This window comes from Lepidochelys olivacea (genome assembly GCF_965140295.1).
Source record: "Lepidochelys olivacea isolate rLepOli2 genome assembly, chromosome: 1".
Classification (NCBI taxonomy): domain Eukaryota; kingdom Metazoa; phylum Chordata; order Testudines; family Cheloniidae; genus Lepidochelys; species Lepidochelys olivacea.
In genome coordinates, this window is record NC_140411.1 from 253,923,193 (window position 1) to 253,947,429 (window position 24,237).

General features: G+C 42.7%; 1 protein-coding gene across 4 annotated transcripts in view; it reads left to right on the forward strand.

The window, feature by feature from the left end:
* CHST11 (carbohydrate sulfotransferase 11) overlaps positions 1–14,625 on the forward strand; it is a 235,288-nt gene extending 220,663 nt beyond the window's left edge. For all 4 annotated transcript variants that reach the window (XM_084621288.1, XM_084621289.1, XM_084621290.1 and 1 more), the window contains one exon: positions 9,561–14,625. In XM_084621288.1, coding sequence (XP_084477414.1) covers positions 9,561–10,415 — 855 coding nt within the window. In that variant the 3' untranslated portion in view covers positions 10,416–14,625. The remainder of the gene's footprint in view (positions 1–9,560) is intronic.
* Positions 14,626–24,237: the final 9,612 nt, after the last annotated feature.

Consider the following 24,237-nt stretch of genomic DNA (forward strand, 5'->3'; position numbering starts at 1 on the left):
GCGCACTGCCCTGTCCGCAGGTACCGCCCCTGAAGCTCCCATTGGCCACAGTTCCTGGCCAATGGGAGCTGCGGGGGAAGCACTTGGGGTGGGGCAGGGTGCAGAGCCCCCTGGCTGCCCCTACATGTAGGTGCTGGAGGGGGGGACATGCCGCTGCTTCTGGGAGCTGCACGGAGTTGGGCAAGCCACTGACCCCAGCGGAAACTCGAGGGCCAGATTAAAACGTCTGGAGGGCCGGGTGTAGCCCCCAGGTCATAGTTTGCCCACCCCTGTTGTAGAGACTCAGGCTGCAGCCAAATTCAACCTTGACTTTAGTAGAGCTAAACTTTAGTAGTCTAGCTACAAAAGATGGATTTTAAGTGTCTAATATTTACAGATTTGTCATGGGACTAAATAAAGCAGAGTTCTGACAATATCTCCAAATCTATTGGGTTACCTTTAAAATCAAACCCCCAGCTAAATTTATTTCAAGGCACAGTTCTAAATTATTGACCTACAGTACACATTTCTGGTCCAAAATAACGTAAAGTCTTCACTACAACAGATATTCTTTTGTGAAGGGCAAATTGGGAGGTTAACCAATGCTGAGGTATTTGAGGAAAATCTTTTTTTTAGTGACATACGGGTATTTCCTCACTCCCCCATTAGGGAAATGCCTTAAGTGCAGATATCTAATGAACTGGAACAAGCCAAATACCCATAAAGCCTGAAGTATAACACACTACTTAAGGAAATGTTTTCAATTAGCAGGTCAGATTCTGAAGATGCTGCTTGACCACGAAGCCAGGAAAGGCCCTCAAGGATTAGCTCACCCTGCTGTGCTTATGTACCCAGAAGAAAATACCTCCCAGCTCATTACTGTAATTTATCCTCTAGCAATAAATCTGTAGTTCTCTGTGTTGAAGGTTGATGGCTGTCAATTTGTCAGCAAATGCAGGTCCCAGTAGCATATGCCCCTGCAGAGAAACAGCACAAAACCATGACACATGCCTAGCTCTGGGCATGATCCAGCAAAGAGCTGAGTGTCCTGAAGAAAAATAATGGATGATGATCAGCAACTCGCAAGAGAAGCTCAGCCCCTCCCTGGATCAGGCCCTGACATTGCAAGGCACGGGATGAGCTTAGCAATAACACACAGTTTCTCTTTTCTTTGAATTTAGCCATGCTTTAGGTATTCCATCTAATGTCACTTAAAGATAACTAAAACTAATATTCAGCACACGTACCCTACCTGACAGTTTCTACAGAAGTCAAGAGCATGGAAAGCAGCTGATTTGTTAACCCTCAAAACATTAAAGGATCCATCTATGTTACACACACACACACATCCCCAGGTGAGCAGAACCCTTAAAAAAACAAACAGGTCTCTTTTCCTTTGTATTTCATCTGAGGTCTAAATGAGGCCAGCACCTCTATTAGTAGCTATTTCTGGTATCAGACTGTTGGCTAATTGTTTGTTGCTGCTGGACCTGAGATTGAGAGCTGAAGAAACTATTTGTGGTGTGTTGTCCTGCTTCACCCTGATGCCACATCAGGAGAGTGAGAAACTTTTCCGTTTTTATATGGTCTTTTATCTGTCTCAAAGGTTACCATGCCAACAGGAAAGAAACCGTGACTGAGGGTCAGTCTCATTAGGGTAAAACAAATGCATTTTAGCATGTCTTCAAAAACTGTAAGCACTTTCCTGAATCAAGGCCTAACTTAGTGAATAAACTAAAACATGTGTTGATCTTCCTCTCCTGCTGCCCCCACCCCATCCCCACTCTTGACTTCAGTGGGACTTAAACACATGCTTAAAGTGCTATCCTAACCAAGGATGGATTTAAGTGTTGCTTAAGTACTTTCCTCAATCAAGGCTGCAATTAATTAACTCTAGCAGTGAATTTATCCAAACCTAAGAACAGGGTCCACATTATCCTTTCAGTTACATTTCCATAACTGCTACTGAAGCCCAGCATATAATGACTTCAGTGGGAAGTATGAGCACGTACTAGCTGTTTGATTTGCCTCTCACCCAATCCATGAGTGAGATCCAATTCCACTTGTTATTTCAGCACCCAGAGTAAATTGTTCAAATAACCTCTGGGTATATTTTCCTTTGCTTTGCACTGACATAGCTAAACTTAGAATCACAGGCATGTCTTTAAAGGAGACTAACTGTGCAGCTTTAGAAAAAACAAACCTGCAAGATCAAATTCATCCCTAGGTTAAGAAGATGCAGTTTCAGAATCAGCAGCAGATTTGCGTCTCTTTTCCACGTTGAGCCAATGAAGTCAATAAGTGACTTTGTCCCTGCACAGAATATAGAATGAAATGCTGGTTCTGGGCCACAGCACAAGAAACTTCAGAGTTAATATTTTAATATACTTATTTTAAAATAAGAGTCAGGGCACACTTAGGATAATATACATGCAATTTTAATAAGTCCTGGGGTAGACAGTACATGGAATATAGGTCAATTTGGCAGGAGACTGCTTGGTATCACCCTATGAATTCAGTCAGTGGCTGCGTTACCTTAACTGACCTCTGGGCTGCACCGTGAGAGTCCTTTGATGTCTCCCTCCACTTCAGTTTGAGACCCATAATCACCTCTTATCACTAGGTGAATACCAGCAGTGTGCTCTTCCTGTGGATAGAGAAGACGACAGCTGCTTCCTAAGATTCATTTGATATGTGGGTCAGCCATCGAAGAGCATTTGCTTTACTAGTGGGGAGCGAACCTGCCTATAAATGCCAAGAACAATGCACCTGCTTCACTTTGCCTCAGTCTTTAATAAGGCTAATGAGGATCTTAGGGGATAATGGTTGCATGACAAACGGGAATGAGGATATGGAGGTAGATATTACCATATCTGAGGTAGAAGTGAAACTCAAACAGCTTAATGGGACTAAATCGGGGGGCCCAAGAATATTAAATAGTCATCCAAGAATATTAAAGGAATTGGCACATGAAATTGCAAGCCCATTAGCAAGAATTTTTAATAAATCTGTAAACTCAGGGGTTGTACAGTACGATTGGAGAATTGCTAACATAGTTCCTATTTTTAAGAAAGGGAAAAAAAGTAATCCGGGTAACTACAGGCCTGTTAGTTTGATATCTGTAGTATGCAAGGTCTTGGAAAAAATTTTGAAGGAGAAAGTAGTTAAGGATATTGAGGTCAATGGTAAATGGGTCAAAATACAACATGGTTTTACAAAAGGTAGATTGTGCCAAACCAACCAAAAGTAACAGAGTTTTTAGACAAAGGAAACGCAGTGGATCTAATTTACCTAGATTTCAGTAAGGCATTTGATACCGTGCCACAGGGGGAATTATTAGTTAAATTGGAAAAGATGGAGATCAATATGAATATTGAAAGATGGATAAGGAATTGGTTAACAGGGAGACTACAGCAGGTCATACTGAAAGGTGAACTGTCAGGCTGGAGGGAGATTACCTCAGGGAGTTCCTCAGGGATCAATTTTGGGACCAATCTTATTTAATCTTTTTATTACTGACCTTGGCACAAAAAATGGGAGTGTGCTAATAAAGTTTGCGGATGATACTAAGCTGGGAGGTATTGCCAATTTAGAGAGACCGGGGTATCATACAGGAAGATCTGGATGACCTTGTAAACTGGAGTAATAGTAATAAGATGAAATTTAATAGTGAGAAGTGTAAGGTCATGCATTTAGGGATTAATAACAAGAATTTTAGTTAGAAGCTGGGGACGCATCAATTAGAAGTAACGGAGGAGGAGAAGGACCTTGGAGTATTGGTTGATCACAGAATGACTATGACCTGCCAATGTGATATGGCCATGAAAAAAGCTAATGTGGTCTTGGGATGCATCAAGTGAGGTATTTCCATTAGAGATAAGGAGGTTTTAGTACCGTTATACAAGGCACTGGTGAGACCTCATCTGGAATAATGTGTGCAGTTTTGGTCTCCCATGTTTAAGAAGGATGTATTCAAACTGGAACAGGTACAGAGAAGGGCTACTAAGATGATCCGAGGAATGGAAAACCTGTCTTATGAAAGGAGACTCAAGGAGCTTGGCTTGTTTAGCCTAACCAAAAGAAGGTTGAGGGGAGATATGATTGCTCTCTATAAATAAATCAGAGGGATAAATACCGGAGAGGGAGAGGAATTATTTAAGCTCAGTACCAATGTGGACACAAGAACAAATGGATATAAACTGGCCATAGGGAAATTTAGACTTGAAATTAGATGAATGTTTCTAACCATCAGAGGACTGAAGTTCTGGAATAGCCTTCCAAGGGAAGCAGTGCGGCAAAAGACCTATCTGGCTTCAAGATTAAACTCGATAGGTTTATGGAGATGGTATGATGGGATAACATGATTTTGGCAATTAATTGATCTTTAAACATTCATGGTAAATAGGCCCAATGGCCTGTGATGGGATGTTAGATGGGGTGGGATCTGAGTTACTACAGAGAATTCTTTCTTGGGTATCTGGCTGGTGAATCTTGCCCATATGCTCAGGGTTCAGTTGATCGCCATATTTGGGGTTGGGAAGGAATTTTCCTCCAGGGCAGATTGGAAGAGGCCCTGGAGGTTTTTCGCCTTCCTCTGTAGCATGGGGCACGGGTCACTTGCTGGGGGATTCTCTGCTCCTTGAAGTCTTTAAACCATGGTTTGAGGACTTCAATAGCTCAGACATAGGTGAGAGGTTTATCGCAGGAGTGGGTGGGTGAGATTCTGTGGCCTGCGTTGTGCAGGAGGTCAGACTAGATGATCATAATGGTCCCTTCTGACCTTAATATCTATGAAAGGTAGCACAACTATTGATTTCACCGCAGTTACACCACCTTGCAACAGCAGTGAAGCTAGTGCGCTCTTCAAGAAATCTGACCCAATAGGCAAAAGTCTAGAGTGAAGCTCCCAGTCGCAGGTCTCCTGCTTGGTGTTGATTGTCTTCCATGCTCTGGGGATGGCTGAATAGTTCAAGTGCTGTAGAGTGTATATTAAATAGAGTGGTTTCAGAGTAGCAGCCGTGTTAGTCTCTGAGGTGCCACAAGTCGTCCTGTTCTTTTTGCAAATACAGACTAACCAATTTATTTGAGCCTAAGCTTTCGTGAGCTACAGCTCACTTCATCATTTTCCACTGAATGCATCCGATGAAGTGAGCTGTAGCTCACAAAAGCTTAGGCTCAAATAAATTGGTTAGTCTCTAAGATGCCACAAGTCCTCCTGTTCTTTTTCTTAAATAGAGTGGGTTTTTAAATAGTTAGTGAGCCCTCTAGTGGTGCTCATTGTATTCTGTGGTTTAGAAGCCGCCAGACCCAGAGCAGTGGTATATAAGTAGCTAGGCCTGACATATTTGTGTCTTTTTAGTCTATGTGGTAATTGGGACCTAACTGTGCCCGAGTAGTTTCTTCATATTGAAAGAGCAAAAGGCACAATAAGCACCAATTTGGAATGTGCCCTTTAAAGAGTGAATTCAATGGTGGGCAACCCAGTTTAGTTGCAAACCAAAATGGGACATTATTCTCTTTTGCCTGGATATATGAAATTCCCATTAATGGTAATGTGCATATGCCCCGAGAGGAGAAACTCTAGGACTAATTATATGGAAGGGGAAGTAAAAAGTATAGCACTGCAAAGATTCATTCATAAATTTTAAGGCCAGAAGAGACCATTACATCATCTTCACTGATTTCCTATATAACACAGGCCATGGAACATCTCCCAGTAATTCCTCTATATAGTCCAAAAACAGAGCCACAAGAAAACACACACATTAGAATATTGCAAACTTTAGAAGTTGTTCTGAATCTGGAAGTAAAATAAGGTACTGGGCCCTATCCTGCTCCTACTGCTGTCAACGGAAGTCAATTTTGCCATTAACTAAATCAGGGGTGTTTCTACCCATATGAAGAGCAGTGTTTTGTTCAGTACCATGGGCAAAATTAATCTCTTGTGTAACTCCAGTTAATTTAATGGATAATGTTGCTCCTGTAGGTTTGTGAAGAGAATACCAATTTCAGCTGTTGAATTTCTTATTTCTTTCCCCCCTATCCTCAGAAAAGACATTTTCTTTAAACAGCAGTGTGATCCTGGACAACAGCATTTAGACATCCTACGTACAAATTCCCTGCTAGTCGACTTCCATAGGACATGGGAAGCCAACTGTAGATTGTTCTTCCCATCTCCAGGACTGTAACATCAAACTGCCCTTTAAATGCACCTGGCCAACATTCAGAGGAATGCCACACACAGGAGATGATCCAGATTGTCTACACTGCTTGTGTTAGGCCATTGTGTATGGATTAAAACTCTGGGAAAGAGGCAAAGAAGGTAGAATGGCTGGTTTTCATTTTATTTGTATTACAGTAATACCTGGTGACCCCAATGAATATCAGAGACCCATTGTGCTCGGCACTGTCCAGACACACAGGGCAGGGGCCAGGAACAGTCTCTGGCTGACATCTGAAAATCTGAACAGATAATACAAAGGGTAGGAGAAGAAACAGGTGCAGAGAAGTGAAGTGAAGTGACTTGCCCAAGTCACACAGTGGATTAGGAGGGCTAGGATTAGAACAACAGTCTCCTACCTAGTTCTGTAATTTTTTGCAAAGCCGGGATTTTTTCCTGTAATAAAACAATTGAAATATTTAAATAGTTGTTTGCTTGATCATTAATATTTTAAATGAATCACAAAACCAGCTTGTCTCCTCTCCGTAGACACTAAAGATTCCATAGTACTCTGTAAACGGGTCACCAACTGCACTTAAATGTTCAAACATTGACATATTAATCAGGGCCAAGCCTTGCAGAAGTAGGAGGTTAGGCTCCTAAATCCCAATTTAGTCAACTAAATGAGCGGTCCGCTTTTCAAAAGCGGCAAGAACCCAGCAGGTCCCACTAATCTCAGTGGCTCAGCACTTGGGGGGAAAACAGGCCACTTAAGGTGCCCAAATAGGGATTTAGAAGCCCATCCATACCTCCTATTTTTGAAACACGTGGGTCGCCTGAGGAGGTTGCCCCTCCTTTCCCCATTGTTGTGGAGCATGCCGTATGCCTGTTGTTGCCACCACCCATGTTGCAAAGGTGACAGCATTTCAGTGGTGCTTGGGGATCCTTCAGGGTGAAATTCACTGTGTAAATGTAATAATGTCCTAGCAACTAAAATTGCAGTGTAGGGTCACCCGAATGACATGATCAACTCTGAGAAAGTTACCTTGTCCTGCAGTAGCTAGGATGGTCTTTCTAGCAAAAAGCAGTAATTTTCTCTCTCCTTATGTATTTACATTTGCAGAGGCTAAATATACTTGTGCCAAAGTTAGGCCCTGATGCTTAAATCCATTCCTGTTCAGCAAAGCCCTTAAGCACATGCTTAACCAGGGACATTGAGCCAGACCTTCTCACATTAACAGTGTGGGTCAAGTTTTTCAGAAACAGGAGGTTTAGTTGGACTTTTAAATAGTTCTTCTATTTAGGAGTCTGTCTAGCTTAAATGGGACTTAAGCAAATATGTGAATGCTTTGCTCAACTGGGCCTTAAATGCAAAAAATTTGGGACGTACCAAATCGGAGCTCCAGTCCCGATTGTGGCAGTTTCCTCTCCAACCTGCAGCAATTGAGAGGGAGGGAAATTCTCCCCTATGCAGAGAGCTAGCATAAGGCCCATTCACCACTTAGCTTATGCACCACTGAAGCCTAACTGTGTCCTTTGTGCTGGCCTTCTGCACAGGGGAGAGTTTCACCAGCTAGGCCTTGTATACAACAGTATCACCACCCCCAAATATTCAATGTTAAAAATATTCTCATGATTCAGCCAAAAGTCAAGTTATTGGCCTTCTGATTATTTTTTTTTTTAACCTTTAGGTTGCATTTGGGTCACATTTTCAACCTTTTCTCCCCAACCATGAAGGCTAGATATGTTTTTAATGAAAGCTGAGAATCTCACGCATAACGCCAGGTACCGGGGTGTCAATATAAGTACCAAAGTTTGTAAAACTTGTAGTAAAGTCGCAAGAATTGATAACACTGCTGTACTATGCAGAGCAGCACCCGTTTAAATGAAAGGTGTGATTTTTAACCTGTAAGGGTGATCAGATAAAGCAAGCCTAGTTCAACCTATAATAAAATTGCCTAGGAACTAAACTGCAAAAAAAAAAAAAAAAGCCCCCACTCCTAAACCAACCTAAAGGGAATTGCACCAGCTACATCAATTTAGTTAAACTGACATAGATCCAAACTAGCACTGGTTTAGTTGAACTAAGAGTATGTCTACACTGCAATCGGGAGCTGTGATTCCAGCATGCATAGACATGCACAGACAGTGGCCACTCAAGCCTGTGCCCTGTGTTGTGGGCAGGTGGGCTAGCCTGTGCAGCCACTTGTTCTGCCATGGCTTTACTACCTCTATTATTCAAGTTAGCTTGGGTATGTCAATGCCTGCTGCAGTTACACCTCCTGACTGCCACGTAGACATACCCTAAAGCATTAATGTCACTGAGCGGGATTTTCTAAAGCACCTACGGGAATTAGGTGCCGACTGTCAATGGAGTTAGGCACCTGTGAGCTGGGTGAGATTTCAGTGCTTAACCCAAGTGTCTCGTATTTCTCCCATCTGTAAAATAGAAATATTAATACTTAACTACAGTACAGCGCAGGGAGGGGAGGGCATTGGGAGGCTCAGTTAATTAGGATTTGTAAAGCTCTATGAAATCTTCAGATGGATATTCCTTCTAAATATGCCAGAAAGGCACCTAATAGCATTCTATGTGTATGATATAAGTTAATTGACAATAGCAGCTAGCCCCATCAACAACCCACAACAAAACTCTGCCCACAACAATTAAAAAATTAAGAAACTTAACAAAATAATAAAGGGTAACGTGTTCGCAGTACTAGTGTGTTAAAAGGCTGCATACTCTTCACCACTCTCTACTAAACACAAATCAATAGGTGGGAAGTTATAGTTAGAATTCTCTTCCTGCTCCTCGAGATACCACTTCAGTGACTACTCTCCTTGGAAAAGCAGAAATCTCCCTGGGTTTTATTTCACATGACAAGGTTATAACCAAGAAATGAGCTGAGATTATTAATTCTGTAGTGTGAAAGACATCTGCAACAAGATCACATGCTGTTTTTGTTTTGGCAAACTGTCTGACAATGGTGTTCTCCAGCCATGTCTCAGCAGTAAAGGTCAGGCTGGGTTCTGTACTTCTATAGAAATGAGTCTGACTGCAGTGGTCAGAAGAGATTCTTTTTCTATATCTAAGAAAAAAACGATATTTCAGGAAAATTGCATGGCAAATAAATGTGCTGCCAAGAAACATAGGATTGCACAGTCCCTTGCTGAAGGGGAAAGCAGTAAAATATTAATGACCACATTGGTACCAGCTCAAATCAAGAAATTTGGAGGTAAAAGGTTATCCTGCAACTTTGGAATTACTGCATTCAGCCAAAGAATTAAGTCTTTCAAATATGGTGCTTGCAATGGTCTGTTTTTCTACAAATGGAGCAGTGGGGATTAACCTAGTAAGTAAAAAAAACAACAAGAATTTCCCATGTGTACTGAATTATTTGTATCTATGTTTTCTTTCCAGTTGGAGTTGTCTAATACAGCAATCCTTCATCAGGTTAGGAGAGACCAAGTCACAGATACATGTCGAGCCAACAGCATGTCTAGCAGGAAACGCCGTGTGCTGACACCCAACGATCTCAAACATTTGGTGGTGGATGAAGATCATGAAATGATCTATTGTTATGTGCCCAAAGTGGCCTGTACAAACTGGAAGAGAATCATGATGGTCTTGACAGGAAGGGGCAAATACAGTGACCCCATGGAAATACCAGCCAATGAAGCCCATATATCCTCAAACCTGAAGACCCTCAACCAGTACAGCATTCCAGAGATCAACCACCGTTTAAAAAGCTACATGAAGTTCCTGTTTGTCCGCGAGCCTTTTGAGAGACTGGTGTCAGCCTACAGGAACAAGTTCACCCAGAAGTACAACACCTCCTTTCACAAGAGATACGGTACCAAAATCGTGAGGCGCCAAAGGAAAAATGCCACCCAGGAGGCTCTGCGTAAAGGTGACGACGTGAAATTCGAGGAGTTTGTGGCATATCTCATTGACCCACATACCCAAAGAGAAGAACCTTTCAATGAGCACTGGCAAACTGTCTACTCCCTCTGTCACCCCTGCCATATCCATTATGACCTCATAGGAAAGTATGAGACACTTGAAGATGATTCCAATTACATCCTTCAACTTGCAGGAGTAGGCAGTTACCTGAAGTTCCCCACCTATGCAAAGTCTACGAGAACTACTGATGAAATGACCACAGAGTTCTTCCAGAACATCAGCTTGGAACACCAAACACAACTGTACGAAGTCTACAAACTTGATTTTTTAATGTTCAATTACTCAGTGCCAAGCTACCTGAAACCGGAATGAGAGGGAGAAGGAGGAAAGAAAGCCTGTTTTATTTAAGATTTTTATTTGTCATAATAAATATGGAGAATTGTTATTTTGTAAATTAATATTTTCTTTTTGAATGATGCTGCGAGCAGCACAGTCGAAATTATTTAAATCATCTGTAAGAAAGGACAGTTCTCTTTGCGGGGTAACAGGATGGTGACGATCTCGCTTTAGAAATGAATATTACTGCTACACTGTTTATAAACGTTAATTGTGTTCTGGTGAATTTCATTTATCTTTGCATTCAACAAATTCTAATTAATGTTATTTATACTTATTTAAAACATGGTCTCTTGGTAGGTTTCACTTTAGCAGCAGAAATACGACAATATTTGGACAAAGGGAATCTGGTTTATGCTTTCCTCAGCTGAATTTATTAGTTTATTGTTACTAGCCAGATGTTTTGGAAACCCTAGTAGAAATAATTTCTTCCAAGGTGATTCTGCACTTAAAGCAAAATTAGAAAGTTATCTTCCCATACCTGAAAGAAAAACATGAAACACGTTTTGTTACACACAATAGTTAAAATCCAGGACTAAAAGAAATTGGATGTATCCCTTGAAGAAAGCAAGCATACATTTTTCTTATCTGGACATGGTAATATCACCAATATTGTTTGTGTCCCAGTGCCTGGCATTTCCAAGCCTGTCAGCCCAATGAATGCTGACAGGGATTTGTCCATATTACATACCAACAAAATATGGGCCAAGAGTTTCAAAACTAACGAGATTTTGAATGCCCAACCTGAGCCACCTTAATGGAGGCCTGATTTCAGCGAGTGGGTGCTTAACACTTCCTAAAAAGTCAGGCCCTTTTAAACGATCTCACTTTGGGCACCCAAACTCACTAGGCACTTCAGAGAATCTTGGCAATAATAAGTTTGTATATATTATATAGGCATCCAAAAAGATCACCTTCGTATTGATCTGAGCATACGGGGCAATAAAAGAACTCCTGTTTCCTAAATACATGTTGGTTTCATGGCCTCTCGCCTCCAGGGGTAGCATTGTTTTCCATTTATTAGTCAATATTAAACACCATTGGTGAGCGTGTTTCTAATTTCCAGCAATTTAATATTGCACCTGAGCTAAGTCTAGTATGAGAACATGACCCTTTGATGTAAGGTGAATGTTTCAGTAGCAGTTGCTCCGTATATAATGTTTGTTGAAATGGCATATTGTGCTAGGAGGAGGAGATTATTTCGTTATCTGGAGAATGTTTTGAACAAACAAAGTATGGATAATTTAGTCACTATAAATAAGAAAAAATGGTATTCTAATCTAGTCCTATCAGCAAACTCAGTGAGAAGAATACAGACTTCTCCAACTGCAAAATTTGTTTAATTTTATCTGCGTTGGATGTAAATGGGATCTACAACTAAGATGGCAGTGGGCATGCTGTTTATGAAATATTATGTACTCACTACCGAGCTGTCTTGACCTGGAGAGGCAGCAGAGTGAACTAATTCAATACATTGCTTTACCACTTTCTTCTGGCTTATTTTCCTGTAGCTGAAAATGGAACAGAGGAATTTGTCAGAATCAGGTGTTGATAAAGTACATTTTACTTGTCAAAGTGGCAGCCTAGATTCTATAGCCTTTATGGTAATATTTTACAAAATCAAAGATTGCTATTGATTTTTGCAAACATTCATTGGGCTGGCATTTTGTTTTGCAAAAAAACAAAGTGATGGGTAAAAAACTTTCAGAGGTGCCTATGTGATTTAGGAGCCTACATGTGATGCTTTTTTACTTCGAGTTGTCCATATCCATCTCTCACTATAATCAAATTCCCAACGTTCAAACAGTTGTGAGGAGGGTTAGATAAAACAGCGCTGCTCTTGATCCAATTTATCAGTCTCTGGGTTAGACCCTGGAATTACACAGATTTACAATTGTCAGGCACCAGGACCCACACAGACATTGTTGACTTTTAAAGGTGACTAGGCCTTCGAGGAAATAGGACTTGGTCTTATTTTGCAAAGCTATTGCTGGACAAAAATCTCAGATGAAGACAAAGGACAAAGTAACACAGCTAACAAGAAGCAACTACCATACTTTCACAGCTGAAATTTGGCCTTTAAAAAACCCAGCCCCCCTCGTCAATTCTAAAATGGACATTCTATATATAAAATCCAGATATTATTTGGGAGAGAGGATAGCAGCAGGGCTAGATAGTATGCAATTGGCTGTTTGAATTTATGAATTCCTAAGTGGCTTCTGACTGCCTACTCATTTTTTACTTGAAAGCAGTTTTGTCTTGGACAGCATGCGTGAGGATCTGGTGCAAGTGCCTATCACAGTGTGTGCCCTGTCTTTCTTTTATTATGTAGTTCAATGGTTATATATTTGCTTTTTTAAAACCCCATCTACACTTATGGTGGATTTTTTCTACAAGTTATTTATCGGTTGTATCTGCTTGCTCAGAGTTGTGCCTGGCAGGATTAGTATTTTGGTCCAATTTTCTCTATCATTCATTGGGTATTTTTCCCCCCCTCTACGGGACGTTATTTTAAAATTGTCATGGAAGAGAAAATGCTGGTCAGTACATTTTTAAAAACTAAGGAATGATGCACTTTCCCCCTGTCTTTTTGTTTTTACTCATCCCTTGTCATCACCACAATTTCATCTGTTCTTATATATTCTCATTCATTTGACTGTTTTGTGGACACGTTTTATGTCATGGTTTTTGGTAAAAAGCACTTGGTGAAGGAGTCTGGAAAATGAGGAAATTGCATCCTATTTAAAGAACCAAGATTTTCAACTGCAGCTGGGAATTCAGATGCCTAAATTGAGGCACTTTAAGAAAGCCTGATCTCAGAAGGCAGATGCTCAGCACTTCTGAAAATCCTCATAAAAGGTGTCTCGCATGGGGCACCAGAATTGCTTTTTGTTCTTGAAAGTCTTGGGCCTAGATTATCACAGGGTGTTGATTTAAATAAGGTAAAACAAGTTTTTAAAAAAACAATTGACAAATAGACTATGGTAACATCCTGCTTCCTAATTGGGACTAAACAAGAGGATCTACTTAAAACTACGGGCTGAATTGATTTGACTGAGCCAAATTTGCTTTTGCCTGAACCCATAGAGATACGGCTCTGAGGATCTTCCTATATAGTCAAAAAGGCACCATCCTTTCACAGTGAAAAGACTGCCAGAAAACAAGATTTCTCTTTTTCTCCCACAATTTCCCAAACCCAAGGTTAAAGATTTAGTCCAGCAGTGGAATTCAGAGCATCCATATGACAGAGCTAGGACTAGGACTAGGCCCCTAGCCCTTGCCTCACAACCATTTATCTTGTCTCAAGAAGCCTTTTAGAGTAATGCTATTAGTTCCTCCATAAGGTACCAGTGAAAGTAGAGTTGTCAACTGTTCTGATCCTTAATTCCACTACCACACCACTCTCAACTAATATTTGTTAAGACCAATGCAAACTTCACAGAACAGAGGTTCCATAAGTGTAGTTTGACTTAAATATTTTGGTGGAGGGGAAGCAGTTTCAGTCAGGCCAACAGGGCCATTGGCAGGGGCGAGAAAATCCATGCCTGCCCAAGGCTTGCACTTTCGGAGGGAGCAGGGCAAAGTGGCCAAAGCTGAAAAATGAGAGTATAAAACTAAGTACACAATGTTGATCCCAAACAGTACATACAAATCCTGAGTCCATGTCTTCATGCTCTAGTAGTTATCAGTGTTGATAGATACAGTGGATCCAAACCTGTAAGCTTGTGGACTCCAAACTATACTTAGTCCACATCATGAAATGTCATCTAGTTAGAGTTCTCAGAAATCTGACTTCTTCCATGCTTCAGGCTCCTAAGAAACTTTTTGAGAGACCTTTTCCGAGACTGTCTAACCAAGTCTTATACACTGCAACAGCAAAGTGCTTTTAGAAGTAAATTGACCCCTGCTGTTTTACTGTAGTCTGCTGCACTTTTCAGGTACAAAAAGGGACTGTCCTTACTATTACTCTTGTTACAGAGAGTGTTATTTTCTTACATGCATGCACAATACATGTATATATAATTTAACATCGATGTGCAGTTTGATTTTTTTTTACCTATTTGTATGCAGTAGAAGGCTTGTTGTAGAAAAGTATCTCCTCATATCTGAATATACTATTAATAAAACAAAAAAAAAAAGCTAACTTATACATTGCCAACAAAAGTGTGAACTGCTCATGAATCTTTCCCTGAAGAGAAAAAAAGCTATTCAAGCCTGATTATTTTTCTAAGTAACTTCAATTAAATTGAAGAAAGAGTTTCTCTGTGTGTTTTATTTCTGTCTTGCATTCTAATATACAGATTAGGGTGGGGTTTTTAAAGCAAAAAAAACCAAAAAACAAAAACCCACCCACACACTTTGAGGTAAGCAACAAATTGTATCAGATAGTAATGCCAGACAGGACCATGATGCTCATCTAGTCAGTCAGATCTCTTGCATAACGGACCATAGAATCACACACTAATTCCTGCACCAACCCCATAACTTGTGTTTGGGCTACAGCCAATCTCTTAGAAAGATCTGCAGTCTGGCCTTCAAGATTGCAAGTAGACTTTTGGTCTCCAGCATGGAAAATAGGGCTGCTGTTGGCAAAGGCCTAAAATTAGTTTTCACCCCTAAATTAGGGGTAGGAGTAATGTGAAGGTAATTCCCCCAGGGAGGAGAGCCGGACTGCAATGTTTTTGACACTGACAGGTTCTGAAACCAGGGATTGCATTACAAAGGATCCACGCTCGTGGCCCAGTTCTCATTTTCACTAAGGCCCTTTGCGCCATTCTGGCAGTGTAAAGAAAATCAGTAGGAGTTAGATTGGTACCTGAATCCTACCCTAGGAGTGCTTTACCAGGAAAGTGTACTTTGCCAGTAGCATAGTGAACGAAGCTTTTACCAGCTCTCCCAAGAAAAACAAGTTATACTGCTAAATGCATAGTTTGGCCGATATAACTGCATCTGTACTAGGCTCTTTGGCTGGCACAGCTGGGTTGGTCACAGATCACACCCTAACCGACACAGCTATGCCAGCAAAAGTTTATATTGTTAGACATTAGACATGGCCTTAGTCTAAATCAGAAGAAGGCCCTAGGGATGTAAAGCAGTGGGAAGGGGATAAAAGTCCTGACATTTCAACCAACACACAGGGCTTCTAGCTGAAAGGAAAGGCACACAACAAACAAAACCTACAAAAGGAAAAATTAAACAACAGAAACCCTGAAGACTAATATTTCAGATAACAGTTAGCCAATGCTTTGTTCTTAGGCCCACTTTTGGTCTATATCATCTGTTGCTGAGGGGAGAGATGGTATGCTAAAGACCCTGTGCCAGCAGCCCAAATGTAAAGCCTCCTAAAACTATTCTATTTGAGAGACTGTGCAATGGCATACAATGAAACTACTCATTAGGCATGTCTACACTGCAATTAAAAACCTGGCTCAGGCTCAGGCTCCGGGGCTGTTTCATTGCAGTGTAGACTTCTGGGCTTGGCTTGAGCCTGGGTTCTAGGACCTGGCCAGTAGCATGGGAGGGTCCCAGAGCTTGGGCTACCTCCAGAAACTGCCCTGCAGCCTGAGCCCCGCAAGCCTGAGTTAGCTGGCATAGGCCAGCTCCGGGCATCTAATTGTGGTGTAGACCAGTGGTTCTCAAAGCTGGTCCGCCACTTATTCAGGGAAAGCCCCTGGCAGGCCGGACTGGTTTGTTTACCTGCTGCGTCCACAGGTTCGGCCGATCGCAGCTCCCACTGACCGCAGTTCGCTGCTCCAGGCCAATGGGGGCTGCAGGAGGGGCGGCCAGCATGTCCCTCGGCCCGTGACGCTTCCTGCAGCTCCCATTGGCCTGGAACGGCAAACCGCTGCCAGTGGGAGCCGCGATCAGCTGAACCTGTGGACGCGGCAAGTAAACAAACCGGCCAGGCCTGCCAGGGGCTTTCGCGGAACAAGTGGCGGACCAGCTTTGAGAACCACTGGAGTACATATACCCAGACACAAAACACTAATGGGGATTAAGCAAGTGCATTTCTTAACCACAGGAAACGTATCAGCAATGTGAACATTTCAGAACACTCTACAAGCTACACTATACACAGAGGGCCACACTGCCTTAAATTCACTTCTGCGGTGAAAAGCAGTAGCTATCCAACAGCACACACAAGAACTGCGTAATGTACTTTCAACTAATGTTAATAAATTCCACACATCCTCTTCATGACAACATTCCCTGGAGGGGAGCCATTTCAGTGTTAAAAGATAATGGAGTCAACCTCAGGTATGGCAAGTTTTCATCAGAAATCCAACTAAGCCTCCTGATAATGTATGGATGGACCCATCTCCTCAGCCCTCAAGGGCTTTTAGCTGCAGGAATGTGCTAGCATTCACACCAGTAGTTATTTAAAGTTAACTGACTCTCCCAAATTTATTCTTCAAGTTCCTTCTCTAATTCAAAGGGTCTGGCCACTGAATGGAAGCCAGCAACATCACCTCAAGGACAGATTATACTGACAGTACATGCAGCAAATGTCTGGGCTCAGTGCCAGGCTCCATCCCCACAACATGCAATGTGGACAGGATTGGCGGGCCCGGATCAGGAATAGAAAATGCACGCAAACACATCCCTGCTTTACATCACCCCACTTAAAGCAGTGCTAGGTTTCTTTAATATGATAATTATAACACCGCCTGCAATTTAACATTTCTAGCCCTAATGAACTAGTAGTAAATGTTTTAATTACAAGTTACTGCCGAGAATAAATAAATGCAACATATGATAATCAATACAAATAGCCCGACACACATGGGGCTGGGCTAAAATGAGGACTGGTAAAGTCTATTGAAGGCAGGTATCGACTGAGCTCCATAGCTCAGTCACCTCTGCTACAGTCTACTTCCTCCTCTGTTTCCAGGACTGGTTTAGTTTCTCGAAGTACCACTGGGGGGGTCTGAAATGTTTTAACATTCTACAGTGATAGACCATGCTTCATCCTGAAGACTCTCAAAGTATGTTTACTTCTGAGCCCATTGGCAAAACTCTCCTGCTTCACTGGGAGCAGGCCCAGGCCCTATATTTACAGAAGAATTGCTAACTCCACTACTGAAACAAAACTACTTCCAGGATGAAACACAGCAGCTGTTTAAGAGCATACGGCAACACAACACCTACCTTTAGAGCAAAACACTGAAGAACAGTCCAACTGAAAGTTCTTGGTGAGTTTATAGACTCATAGATATTAAGGTCAGAAGGGACCATTATGATCATCTAGTCCGACCTCCTGCACAACGCAGGCCACAGAATCTCACCCACCCACTCCTGCGATAAACCTCTCACCTATGTCTGAGCTATTGAAGTCTTCAAATCATGGTTTAAAGACTTCAAGGAGCAGAGAATCCTCCAGCAAGTGACCCGTGCCCCATGCTACAGAGGAAGGCGAAAAACCCCCAGGGCCTCTTCCAATCTGCCCTGGAGGAAAATTCCTTCCCGACCCCCAAATACAGCGATCAGCTAAACCCTGAGCATGTGGGCAAGATTCACCAGCCAGATACCCAGGAAAGAATTCTCTGTAGTAACTCAGATCCCACCGCATCTAACATCCCATCACAGGCCATTTGGCCTATTTACCATGAATGAAAGAGTTCAGGTGAGCAGAAAAGAAAAACAGTTACTAACCTTGCATAACGGTTGTTCTGTCAGATGTGTTGCACAGGTCCATTCCGCTCTTGGTGGTGCCAGAAATGTTTTTCCCCCTCAGTGTCACCTGTCAGAGGGGCTCAAGTGCCATCTGCTGCCATTAGAGTTGGTCTAAAGGGCCCAGCCGACCCAGAGTCCCCTCAGTGCCTTCTTTCCAGAAATTCCGCTGCGGAGGGGTAAGACAGCAGGTCCTGGAATGAACATGTGCAACACACCTCAAAGACCAACTGTTACAAACGGTTAGTAACTAGTTGTTTTCTTCTTCAAGCGATTGCACATGCACTCTTGGTGACTCCCAAGCAGTTAAATAGGTAGAGCAACTGGAGTTCCTGGACACAGATTGGGGTACAGCTCAGGCAAATTTGCCATCCTCTCTTGAATACAAAGTGGTGGAGTAATGGGAGAGAAAGTGTGCGCCAGCTACCAGGCTGCTGCTTTGTAACTGTCCAGAATAGGGATCTGCTCTAGGAATACCTTTGAGGATACTTGGGAACTTGCAGAGTGGGCAGGCAGCTTGTCTGAAGGAGACATGTCTGCCAGATCATAATGTGTGGGTACAAGAAGTTATCCAAGGTGAAGTTCTCTGTGTGTAGATTGGAAGATCTTTCATTTTGCCTGCAACGGCCATGAACAATTGGGTGGATCACTGAAATGGTTTGGTCCTGTCTATGTAGGACACCAGTGCTTGTCTAATGTCCAGTGTGTGGAGCCATTGCTCATCCCTATGTGTGTGTGGTTTGGAGTAAAATACAGGCAAGTAAATTGATTAATATGAAAATCTGAAACTACCTTAGAGAGAAACCTCAGAGGAGGCCATAAGTCCACCTTATTTTTAAAGACGATTGTGTATGGTGATTCAGATGTGAGGGTGTGCAGTTCAGAGACTGGTCTGGCAGAAGAAGTGACAGCACTTAGGAAAGCCACCTTCCAGGAAAGATGCAAAAGCTTATATGGTGGTCTCATAAGTTTAGGCAAAACTAAGTTCAAGTCCCAAGGGGAAACGGGTTCCTGTAGTTGAGGGTACAATCTTTCCAGGCTCTAAGGAAAGTAATTATCATGTCATTAGGAAACTGTTGGGGACACTGGGGCATGGCCACTAGGTAACTCGAGGGGATGGAAGACGATGAGTGTCGATGAAGCCTCCTCGCACTAGGCCCAGGTGTCCTTGGCACCCCCCCGCCTGGAAGCACTCGCAGCAGCTCTGCGTACTAGGCCCAAGTGTCCTTGGCCGCCCCGCCTAGAGGCACAGACAGCAGTTATGCTGAGAATCTGCAACACTATGTTGCAGAGTCAGACTGCCTGAAACTAAGCAAGGCCACACAGGGGAGATATGGAAGAACAATGCTGAATAAAGCAGCTTTATGTATAGTTTAACAAATGATACAGAGAACCAGGGAACTAGCTGGGAACTGGATTGGCTGGCTATATGGATACTTAGGGCAGCTTGCTATTGGATAAGTATGCTGGGAAAAAGGATGTATAAAAGTCTTATAACTTCCTGCTCTGTGTACAGGATTTGAGATTCAAATCTCCCTGTACCTTTTTGCAGCTGCAAATAAACTTTTCTGCTTCTCCACTCCATTGTGATTATTGGGTGTAGCACACCGGGTAATGAACCAACTCAAGCTGTTGTTCAGCCTCTCGGCACTGGGTGCCGGCAACAAAACAAAAACAAAAACAATTATCCATCCATATGAGGGTGGAAATCTGATACTGCTGCAGGTGGAGCTTGATAGAGGAAATCGAAACAGCAAGGTGTAGCTGATGCAGCAGATCTTCCAGCAAATACTTGACTGACAAATGCATCGGTGAGACTCCAGTTTGACAAGCCCAGTTAGGGAACCACTTCCATTTTAACAGGTAGGTGGCCCTCATGTATGGCTTTCTTCTAGCTAGAAAAACCTGGTGAACTTGCTCTGAGCAAGCCTGTTCCTTGGGATTTAACCACGGAGTTTCCAGGCTGTTAAATGAAGGGATTGCAGGTTTGGGTGGAGCACCTGACTACAGTCCTAGGAGATCAAATATGGGTGTAATGGGAGTGAGATTGGAGTCACCACTGAGTGATCCAGAAGAGTGGAGAACCAGTGTTGGTGGGGCCATGCCCCCCCTTAATATGTGTAGCAATGGGATTAGGGAAAAAGCATAACATAGTTTTCTCATTCAGGGCAGCAGGAAGGCATCTGTGATGGAACCCTGACTGTGGCCTTGCAGGCAGCAGAATTGGTGACATTTTCTGTTGTACTTGTTTGCAAACAGGTCTATTTTGGGAGTCCCCTACTACTGGAAAATGCATCTGGCTATATCTGGGCAAAGAGACCACTCATGGTGACTAGAAAAAGATCTCTCAGGTGATCTGCTACCTTGTTCTGAATCCTTAGAAGGTAAGAGGCCTCAAGGTTGATTGAATGGGCTATGCAAAATTCCCATAGGTGAATTGCTTCCTGACACAGGAGGGATGATCAAGCTCGTCCCTGCATGATGAGGTAAAACTTCACTGTGATATTATCCATAATTGCAAACCGGTTTCTCCTCCTGCTATGAGGTAGAAAAGCCTGACAGGCAAGACGAATCGCCCCGAGCTCTCTGATGCTGATATGAAGAACAAATGCTGTTGAGGACCAAAGACCCTGAGTTTAGAGGGCTGCAGGTGAGCTCCTCCCCCTAGAGCTGATGAATCTGAGACCAGAGTCATGGATGGTTGAGGGCAGAAGAAGGGAACGTCTATGCAAACGTTGAGAGGATTCAACCACCAATTCAGTGAAATTAGAAGCTGCGAAGGTATCAAGAGCACAGCATCCAGATGCAGATAGCTTGGGGAGTACACTGAGGCCAGCCATGTCTGAAGGGGTCTAAGGTGCAGCCTTGTGTGAAGCCATGTGCCCTAGGAGCCTCATACAGTTTCAGGTTTTTGTGTTCAGATGAATCTTGAGGTCTGTCACATGAGATTGAATAGATTTGGAATCTCAACTCTGTGAGGAATGCTCTGGCCTGGGTAGAGTCCAACACAGCCTTTATGAACTCTATCCTCTGTACTGGGCAAAGGACAGACTTGTCTGCATTGATCAGTAGTCCTAAGGCCTTGAAAGCTGAAGAAGCTGAACACTGGTTATAACCTGAGCTTTGGACTGGCCCTTGATTAGCCAGTCATGCAGATAAGGGTATAGCTGCACTCCTCGTCTCTTGAGGAACACTGCTACCATGGCCATATATTTTGTGAACACCAGAGGAGCTGCAGGTAGCCCAAATGGAAGCAATGTGAATTGGTAATGTGAGCTCTTTCCTACAAATCAGAGGAACTTTGTGTCCTTGGTATACTGATACATGAAAATAGGCATCTTTTAAAACAAGGGCAACATATCAGTCTCCAGGATCCAGAAAGGGAATAATGGATGCTGGGGTGACCATGTGAAACTTTATATTTTGGAGATAGCTGTTGAGCTAATGCAGGTCTAAAATAAGCCTGAGATCTCTGTTGGATTAGGAAATAATGGGAGTAGAAACCCTTCCCTCTTAAGTTCTGCAGAACTTCCTCTACGGCTCCCATCTAAAGGGGAAATTGAACCTTGTGGACCAGAAGTTCTTCATGAGAAGGTCCCTGAGGAGAAATTGGAGGGTGTATTCCACTTCTACAATGCTGAACAGCCAATGGTGCATGGTGATACAGGACCAAGCACTGAGGAAATTGGAAAAGCAGTTTGCAAACAAAGGAAAAACAGGGTTAGGCATCTTAGGACTTGATACATCCTGAGCATCCTATCAAAATGCCTGCTTAGAATGCCCAGGATGTGTAAGTGGGGCAGGCATTGAAGCTGAGATAGAAGGAGGAGATGGTCTATGCCTATAACCTCCCCCCAGGCACAACAGCAGTCCAAAACAAACAAAATAATCTTGCAGCCCCCCCCAAGCAAGGGCACGCTTTTCAAAAGGCAAAAAGTTCCTGTGAAGGGGGCTTGGTTCCTAACCCCTTGAGTGTTTGGGGGCCCAGACTGGGTACCCAGTGAGATGCAAGGCAAATATGGTGTCCCTCTACCCTCTCCAGAGGGCCAAAGCAGAAGAGACTCTTAAGCAGCTATCTGTGTAAGTAGCCCCTGCTCTGTGGGGGCAGGGAGCTCTAGCTCTGCTTCCCTCGGAGTACCACCCCATTCTGGGCTTGGATCCTTCCTTTTAAGGAGCCACCCCTCTCCAGGTGCAACAGGCCTCACAGATGCATCAGGTTGGGGCTGATTTTGCCCAAAGGAGCTCTATAACCTCTGCCTGACCACCACACTCTCCTCCCCCCCCTCCCCACCTTGTGGTACGAGGGCTTTAAAGAGCTCAACCAACACAAAGAGTTTATTGAAGGTATTTATAGCAACCATCACTGCAGGCACCACCAGATTTAAGTGTGTGTGTGTGTGTTGGGTATATCAGTCACCAGGATGGTACTATTACAATCACCTCAACCACTAGAAAGCACTTTCTGGTTTTTAGCACTTCAAAGGACACAGCTCAAGAAGCCTAAAAAGTGCCTTTGCTTAGCTAAGAAAAAAATATCCAGAAGTTTCCAGATGTATCTGTTTCTTTTTAAAAAGCAACCTGGCTATCCTTTAACTGGCTGATAAAGAGCAATAAATGCCATGTAAAAATCTTCTCTATGCCACGCAGCTGAACTCTGAGTGCAGATCTTTATTGTGTGTGCTCTACAGTCACTCTGCATATGGGACTCCCATTGGCATCAACAGTAATTTTGTACCAGAGTAAGGATGGTCTTGTGGTTAAAGGCACTGAACTCAGGAGATCTGGATTCAATTTCCGCCTCCATTACAAACTTCCTGTGGAACGTTGGGCAAGTCTCTTACTCCAGCTCCTCATCTGTGTGTTGAGGATAATAGTACTTCCTTTCCCCTCATGCTTTGCCTGTCTTGTCATTTACATTGTCTGTGCCTGGGGCAAGGACTGCCTCTTAATAGATGTATGTATAATGCCAAACACAAAGATTAGAGCATTTTGGCAATACTATAATAAAAATAGTAATGTACGTGGAAAGACTGTAGAGCCTGCAGTAGGGATCTGTGCTCCACATCGGAGAAAGGCCATGTGGATGACAGACATTGTTGCGGGCATTTGTTGCTCTTGGTCATGAACCAGTGAAAGGAGTGAAAGACTGTTTCCTATTATGCATCACTGAATGTTCCTCTTTTACTAAGGAAAGAGGCAACCTAACGCTTATGGTGTTGTTAAAAGGAGCAAGATCTGATTGGCTGTATTATGAACTGTTCAGAGGTGGGGGCCAAAGCATGCCCATGACTGATACATTCAAAGAAAAACACAATAAATAGATGCAATATCCTAGGGTGATGCACTCAGAGATAACTTTAGCAAACCTGAAAGTGCCAAATGGGTTTTATACAATTTTTAAAGGCAACTTCAAAACTAATTTCCATGCTGAATGCCACCCCACATAGCCTGGTTAGTGGGACCTATAACAATTTTCATTTTAGTTTTCTAGTGCACCTTTTAAAGTTGCATTAACAGCAGAAGTATGGCAATATAATTCTCCAGCTGTAGCACTAAAAAATTTTAATACTGAACTTGCAAAATACCACGATTCTATTTCGCTGCAGCCTCTGTGAGGAAGAGAAATAATTAAGGTGATCTAGTTGATCTGTGCAAAATGTAACAATAAACTATACCTAAGCTCTAGCTGCTATACCAAGTACTTTGCCCAATCTCTCTTGGCAGTTAAGAATGGCATGGATTACATTACAAAACAAATCATCTGTGTGTCCTGTCAGTATAAAGGTCAAAGAAACCACCAATCAGCTCTGTAAGTGTCTATCACTTTCAACATCTGCAGTCAAAGATAAATTGCAGTATTACACAGAGCTAGAGGTAGGAAAATATTTGCACTGTATCAAGCTCAGATGAGACAATACGTACACAGAAAATAAACAGGCGCAGTTCAGTTGCATGTTACTAATAATGTAGAGGGTGATCTGTGTCTGACTGCTAGATCACCTGTCGAGTCTTCATTTAACTTTAATGTCAGTCTGGTACATTGGTTTAAGGACATAATTTGCTTTATGTCCCCTACATAGTGAGGATTTGGGTAGCAATTCGGAAAACAATCATCTGTAGAAGACAT